The 7,827-nt window shown below is 36.3% G+C and overlaps 1 protein-coding gene across 5 annotated transcripts in view; it reads right to left on the bottom strand.

Annotated features, from left to right (window-relative positions):
* Positions 1 to 1,025: 1,025 nt before the first annotated feature.
* Positions 1,026 to 7,827, bottom strand: part of AZIN1 (antizyme inhibitor 1) — a 31,513-nt gene continuing 24,711 nt past the window's right edge. For 3 of the 5 annotated variants that reach the window (XM_045454004.1, XM_045454003.1, XM_045454002.1), the window contains 5 exons: positions 7,479 to 7,553; positions 6,676 to 6,838; positions 4,124 to 4,239; positions 3,598 to 3,812; positions 1,026 to 3,361 (listed from right to left, as the gene is read on the bottom strand). In XM_045454004.1, coding sequence (XP_045309960.1) covers positions 3,250 to 3,361; positions 3,598 to 3,812; positions 4,124 to 4,239; positions 6,676 to 6,838; positions 7,479 to 7,553 — 681 coding nt within the window. In that variant the 3' untranslated portion in view covers positions 1,026 to 3,249. The remainder of the gene's footprint in view (positions 3,362 to 3,597; positions 3,813 to 4,123; positions 4,240 to 6,675; positions 6,839 to 7,478; positions 7,554 to 7,827) is intronic. The other 2 variants (XM_045454006.1, XM_045454005.1) reach the window with 1 other exon arrangement.

Genomic DNA, 7,827 nt, shown 5'->3' with positions numbered 1-7,827 from the left:
ATCCTTCCACTGTGCAACACTGGACAGAGTGCCTGTAGCAGTTCTGTCTTCCCCTACCTACACTGCATTCTGGGTGAAGATAAAAAACTGTGATTAACATACATGTAACACCCACAATCTGTAGTAAGCAAAGGAAAAACAAAGTCCTTCACTAAAGAGTAGGCACTGCTACTTTTCAAGTTAATTTGCCCAAATTGATGATCATACGTTACCAGAATTTCTTCAAACTTAAAATGCTTTCCTATTTCTATACTTTTGAAACCCCATCCTGAATTAGCAACAGACCTAGGGGAAAAAATCTAATCCAAACCATCCTTAACAAATTTGATCGCAATCCCAGCAGAGTAAAAAGGCTTCAGAGATTCGTACTTTTGCTATCAAAAGACCAGAACAAGGTTTTTTGTTTTGTTTTGTTTTGATTCCTAGGCTAGGTTTATTCTCATTATGAAAGCCTCAATCTGCAAATAGACCATTCTTTTATTGTGCCTTCAGCATGGACAAGACAGGAATTATAAAGTATTTGTAGGATTTATTCACAACTTGAATGGGCAAGACTACGGATTTTTCTCCTCTTCTACTGTTTTAGTCAATTAAGCAAGTATTCTTGCTATATAACTGGTCAAGTTGCCAATATCAACAGTGAGAAAACACAAAGTCCCCAAAAAGGGACAAAAAGATTGAACAGTGGCTTTTTAAACACAGTATTTTCAGTGAATGTTATCAGTGCCCACATTTATTTGGAATATCTATTGTAATTCATATAAATCAATTTCATTTAGTTTTCAGTTTAAAATTATTAAAAGGCTCGTGAATTAATGGATCAATCTAGAAAATGTGGCCCTGGAAACATACTCATGCTCACGTATGTATTGAACTTTACCAAAATCTTCCATGTGTAATGCCCAGCATGTTACCGGATTTGCTACTTTATAATTAAGATTCTGAAAGAATAATTGGAAGTTCATAATATTCAGAGTTGAAATGCAGAATTAACTCTTTCACAATAGAAGCCAAAGTAAAACATGAGGAGGAATAAAAACATTTTATCTGTGTATTCAGAATCACACACAAATTACCTTTACAGTTCAATTTACTATATAGAAATCATTTGGGTTTTATATTTTCAGTTAAATTCTGAACTGAGATTACAATATTGTTTAAAAAAAAGATTGTTACATTAATTCAGTACTTTTTAGCATACCAAATTGAAATACATTAGTTCAAACCTCAGATTTTATGGCAAACAGTCTTCAAATACAATACAGACATTTCTTAAGGTTACCATTTCATTCACATGTGGTATTTGCTACTCTGAGCTGTATACATAGAACAGCTCTCCTATGAATATGGCAAAGTTGACAAGCCATGAAAACTCAAAGCTGTTTACTCAAGCCAAGAACTCAAAGTTGTACCATCTTCTAAAAGGTCTGTCAATTCTGGACCACAAAGCACGACATGTAAAGAAGGTTGGGAAGAATTCCTCCTCTTTGTTACGGTTAAAAAAAGTTGCATGTAGCTTGGAACTTTGCATAAAACCCCATATTATGCCTTGGTAAAGTCCAAGGGTAATTAGATGACAATGGACTGGGGTCTTAAATTTAATTAATAGAACCCATGAAATTCAAATGGGCATCAATCAAATCAAAAAATATTAAGCACCTACTGGTTTAGATTGAAATTTATTAGAGATTCATGATCAATTTCTTTCCACCTTGAAATCAAGGTGTAAAAACCAGCTATTAAGTGCATTCCAAACTTCTCCTATGTAGCACAGGTAGAATTTTCTGTCCATTGGCACCAAAGTGAAGTCACATTTCCTCTTGGGAGACAGAAATTCCACATCTGAACATAGAGTAAGTTAGGAAAAAATGACCCCTGTTGTTTGTATTTTATTACTATTGTGATTCTGAGATCTAGGATTACTAATATACTAGCAGTGAACAACGTAAACGCCTGGCAACAACTGTCAGGTTAGTAACGCTAACTCCCTTCCCCCAGTCACAAGATTTTAGTATGAAAAGAATTAAAATTACTAAGCTGAATGGGAAATAACAAGGAATGGAGAGTAACTAAAACAAAGCAAACTCCTAAAGTTTGAAATCATTGCAATTGAGAAACTGAGAACAGGTGTGCTTCACCCCACCCCCTTACAACTCTGAATTTAAATAATGTTCCGTGCAAAAGAGCATCAGGTTTCTGGATATAGATGTAGCCCTTCTTTAAGTTTTAGTGCGCTGCAGACTCTTCTGCAATTTTATTTCCCTCCCCCCAAGTTTATTCAAAGTATTTAATAGAATCTTCCATTTCAGCCGAAAGATTTGTAATTCAAAGATTTACTAAGGTATTCTATGCATTCTATCTATACAGAAACACCTATTAATTACTACAATCAGTTTATGCAGAATTAACATTTTTGGTGTTAAAATTGTTAAAACATCATGCTTACTGCACAGACTCTCCATAATGAATCTGAACTTCACAATGATTTACCAAACATTTTACTTAAATTACTAATTAAATAACTGAAAAAATGTACTGAGCCAAACTAAACTTAAATGGGCTATAAAGGAAAAACAAAAAATAAAAAAACCTTCAAAACAGTCCATATACACATCTATTTCAAAACTACCTTTGCTAGCTAGCCCCTTTCCCAAAGTTTTAGCCTGAAAAAACAGTAAAATCTACACAAAATTTTATTGCAATCATACAAGGGTTACATTAGGTCAAATACAACAAATACTATGATGCAATTTTACATTTATTAAACTACAGTTCAAAGCACAAATTTACACATTCTAAATACACTAAACGTATCTAATGAAGTCACACTGGTCTTCCACTGACATTTAATATATCTGGGTGAAAGACATTAACTTTACACGACTTTTTAACATGAATCCTTAGTATAAAAACTGTGTACTTGTATGTAAACGATTTAATGGGGAACCCAATTAATGGGCTTCCATCTCCACTAAGTCATCCATTTTGTTGCATATTTTATTTTAAATGCTTAAGGGGTAGGACAAACTGGTTAAGTTTAAATCTGGATACATTATCTAAATCTCCCAATTACCCCCCAATGAATTATAGATGAAAGCTGATTTTGTCTGGTCCCAAACAGCTATTACTAATAGATTTTGTTTCCAAGAGAATTAACAGAATAAGATTGTTTGAATTTGTTTCACACTGGAATGTAGACCAGACAAGCTTAACCTGCAACTTCAGATCTAAAGAAGCATTGACGCCTGTTTAAGCTTCAGAGGAAAAGCCATCTTCTTGGCTCAGCTGAATGCAAGAAGGCACAAAGAAGAAGTTCTTCATCATTGTGTCTGAAGTAATTCCAGCATCCTGCATCTCATACCTAACATTTAAAAAAAAAAAAAGTGTAATTCTAAATTTAAGCACAAAGACCACACTACCACATAACAAATGGACAAGACTATAAATATAACTAGTCTTCCAATAATCCTTAACAGAGAGAGGGGCACTTTACTATTTATTGCTTGTTAGGCATTTGTTACAGAATTAAAATTATTAGCCAACATCTTATGTCATCTCAAATATCCAATCAGCTTTAAAATGAAAACAATACCTTACCAATCATTGAATGACATCATGTAGTAAATCGCTGGCCTCTGAAAATCATTAAAAGCAGATGGTTCATGGAGAGAATCTGCTCCCATGTTATCAAAGATAAGCCAATCTCCCACATTCAGCTCAGGAAGAAGACAGTTTTCCACAATTTGATCAAGCTCATCACAGGATGGACCCCAAAGGCTGCTTGTAAACAGAGGCTCATCTTCCTTGTATTTCTGTAGGAAAAGGTTTTATTTCTTCATTAATTTTTACTCGTGTTCATGCAGGTAATGAATCTGAGGGAGGATGAGAGCATTTTTCACTGGGTCAGACCCAATGCACCTATGAAAGGCAGGCCTGGAGCCAGGTGCACTGGTGCTCCTTCTTAACTCCATCTAAGGAGGGCAACTCCTCAAAAAAGGGCAACATTTCCCATCCTAAAGTATATCTCCAAAACTTGGGATGCATCTTTAAAAAAAAAAAAAAAAAAGGGGCTCAGTTTATAAACTGCCAAATAAGCAGCTCTGGTATTTGTAATAAAACTTGCCTTGTGAACCTCTGGAATGGTATTTAAGTCCTCAGACAGTTTACTTGCAAAAGAACCATAAACACCATCATTCATATAATACATGAAGGCTGGTTCATCACTTCCGGTTTTTTCTACTGAAATAAAGCAGAAAAAACAAAGATGAATTTATATTGAAATTTCTAATAGAGTTACTATGCAAGGCATAGCAAACAGACTGAATATTTATAGAGCAGACTTACAGCTTTCACATTTCCCAAATATTTAATTTAAAAAAATATACTGACATACTTTAAAACTGTTAGCCTAAAAAACTGAAAAGACATTTCATTACAGGAAGATAACCAATAGACATGAAAAAAGTTCTCTACAGAAGTTACCAGGTAAATGCAAATTAAAACAATGAGCCATCACCACCACATACCTATTGAATGGAGAAAACTAAAAAGTGACAATACTGAAAACATCCATGAAAGCGGGGAAACAATCAGAACCTGCACATATATACCACCAGGAGGATAAAATACCACTGAAATCTTCGGAAACATCTACTCTGTGACCTGGCAATTCTATTCTTAGTCATTTCCCCCAATGAAATGAAAAATGTCGATAAGACTTACACAAGATTAAGTTTTACTCATAATAGCCCACAACTGGAAACAACCAGTTGTTATTCATTGTTATTCACTGCCAAGGAGAATGAATAAATTGCATATTCACAGTGGAATATTAGTACTGAACGTGAAAAAAAATTGTTCAGACACTATACTGAGCTGTCCTAAAATATATGCTAGAGGATTCCATTTATATGAAGTTTGAGGATAGCCCAAACTAATATATGGTGGAAAAACCATCAGAATGGTGGCTATCTGGCAAAGGAACAAAACTGGAGGGAAATTCTAGGATATGAAATTTATGTTTTTATAGGGATGTCAATATATGCCTTCATTATTTGTCAGATCGTGTATTTAAGACTGTACTCACTGAATAAAAAGGACATGTCAGAAGTAGTGAACACAATCAATACTCTTCTTGGTTTTTAAAATACCACTCTCCATTAAAATGAATTGGAGCTCTTTGGAGAAATGGCCAACTCCAGGTCTGAGGCAGGGTAAGAAGAGCTTGGAACATCTTGATGTACCAGAAAGTAAAGAAGCACTCAGGAAATGATGGGGGCATGTCAAAAGGACCCAAATTTTGGGCAGTAAATAATGAAAAGTAGTAGATTACATAACCTATTGAATAAGTACCTAGGAGTCTAAACTAATATAAATAGGTAGGAAGGTAGAAAGAGAAAGCTATTCTTAAACTGAATAATGAAGTAAAAATATGAAGAGAAAAAGGTTATTTACAACAATCTTTCCAATTCATTATGAAGAAAACTCACTTGATACCATCTTAACCAAGTGATCAAAATGTAAAGTTCCTTGTATCCTTGCAGCTCTTCAAGTTTGAATTTTTTTTTTTTAATTTTTTTTTTTTTTCAACGTTTATTTTTGGGACAGAGAGAGACAGAGCATGAACGGGGGAGGGGCAGAGAGAGAGGGAGACACAGAATCGGAAACAGGCTCCAGGCTCTGAGCCATCAGCCCAGAGCCCGACGCGGGGCTCGAACTCACGGACCGCGAGATCGCGACCTGGCTGAAGTCGGACGCTTAACCGACTGCGCCACCCAGGCGCCCCAAGTTTGAAATTTTTAAAAGACTATTTATAGAAAAAAAAACTTATTCCCGTTAATTTAAGGAAAAAAACTATAGGAATAAGTCTTCTTAATATTCAACAGTCCTTTCTACATTTTTTTTTTCCCCAACGTTTATTTTTGGGACAGAGAGAGACAGAGCATGAACGGGGGAGGGGCAGAGAGGGAGACACAGAATCGGAAACAGGCTCTAGGCTCTGAGCCATCAGCCCAGAGCCCGACGCGGGGCTCGAACCCACGGACCGCGAGATCGTGACCTGGCTGAAGTCGGACGCTTAACCGACTGCGCCACCCAGGCGCCCCCTTTCTACATTTTTTAAAGTAGTATTTGTCAGGAAGACAGACTGACTAGTGCCTTTTTGTTGGTTTGACAAGCGAGATTAAGACTGTTGGCCCTTGTTACAAAAGAAAGCATAAAGTACATTGTCCCCCATGAGTAAAAGTTCCATGACAAGAGACATTACAATAAAACACCAGTTCTTAACAAGATAGGAGAATCAATCAGCTGGGGAAGCTTACCTAAAATATGCTTATCAAAACACCAGAACCAAGAGTTAGATTCAGGAGGTCCTTCACAACATATAAACGTCCATGTCCTACAGTATTTTACACTTGACAAGTATCTGATCATTTCAGGTCATTTGTAGATGAATTGATCTAACAGAAACCAAACTATAAGGGGGCACCTGGGTGGCTCAGTTGGTTAAACGTCCAACTTGGGCTCAGGTCATGATCTCACTGTTCGTGATTTCAAGCCCTGCATCCAGCTGTCAACACAGAACCCGCTTTGGATCTTCTGACCCCCACCTCCGCCCATCCCCTGCTCACACTCTCTCAAAAATGGGGAGGGGGAAAAAAAAAAAAAAAAACTTACCTCCAGAGGAAAATTTATCATTTTCAACAACTTTCTTTGCAATGATATTAACTGCAAGTGTAAATGCAGAAGACACATAGTAGCTTCCGGGTTCTGAAATTATCTTAATGCCAGATCCTTCAGGAAAGTAGACATCCAACAAAGGGCTGATAACATGATTAACCTATAAATTTTAAGCCCCACATTATGATTTCAATATTGAATTAGATAATTCATCACACAGTCATGTTCTATAATCTAACCCTAGCAAATCAGTTTCTAAATATTATAGAATGAGGGATGGAGGGGAGAGCAAGAAGGTGAATAGTAACATACATGTAGATATAACAGCTTAAACTATCCAAATGATAAATTCATTTGTGCCATCAAGTACCCCTAAGGGCAGAAATGCAACTGTATACAAATTTTTTTGTAAGTAAGTTATGTTAGTGTTCACAGAATTTTATTAAGCTTTTCAAAATTAGCTAGGTCTTCTCATTGTCTCTTTATCTTAGAATCAAATTAAAAAATTTTAAAAAATATTTGTTAGAGCATGCGAGCGAGAGCAGGGGAGGGGCAGAGAGAGGGAGACCCAGAATCTGAAGCAGCTCTAGGCTCTGAAACTGACATGGGGCTCCAACTCACAGACCATGAGATCATGACCTGAGCCAAAGTCGGATGCTTAACCAACTGAGCCAGCCAGGTACCCCAGAATCACTTTTAAACAGATAGTACAGGGTTTATTTCCTGCCATTGTTAAACTCTAGTCTATATCTAAAAGAATGAGATTATTCCAGCACGTCCATCCACTGAACAAAGTTTACCTCTTCCAACTGAAATTCAGATCCTGTGAAGCCTCCACCAATGTCTAACATGTTCATTGTGAAGCCAAATTCTCCCTAGAGATAGGAAAAAATACTTCAAATGCTTATCCAAATTGTTATGGCTACAAGGACATTTCAAACACCCCTTCCCAAGGAGGTAAATAAGATCTGTTATAATCTTTAGTATAGCAAGTGCTTTGGTCTCTATTAACCGAAGAAGGTTTACTCAATGGTATATGTATACAGTACAGTCTTCCTGAGGTCTGTCCTGGCTTGTAGTCATATGCAAACAAATTACTATTTCATCCCTTTATCTAGTTAAAAAATGTGACTGTATGGAACTGATTAT

The sequence above is a fragment of the Leopardus geoffroyi genome, chromosome C3 (genome assembly GCF_018350155.1).
Source record: "Leopardus geoffroyi isolate Oge1 chromosome C3, O.geoffroyi_Oge1_pat1.0, whole genome shotgun sequence".
NCBI lineage: Eukaryota > Metazoa > Chordata > Mammalia > Carnivora > Felidae > Leopardus > Leopardus geoffroyi.
This window is presented reverse-complemented; position numbering and strand designations above follow the sequence as displayed.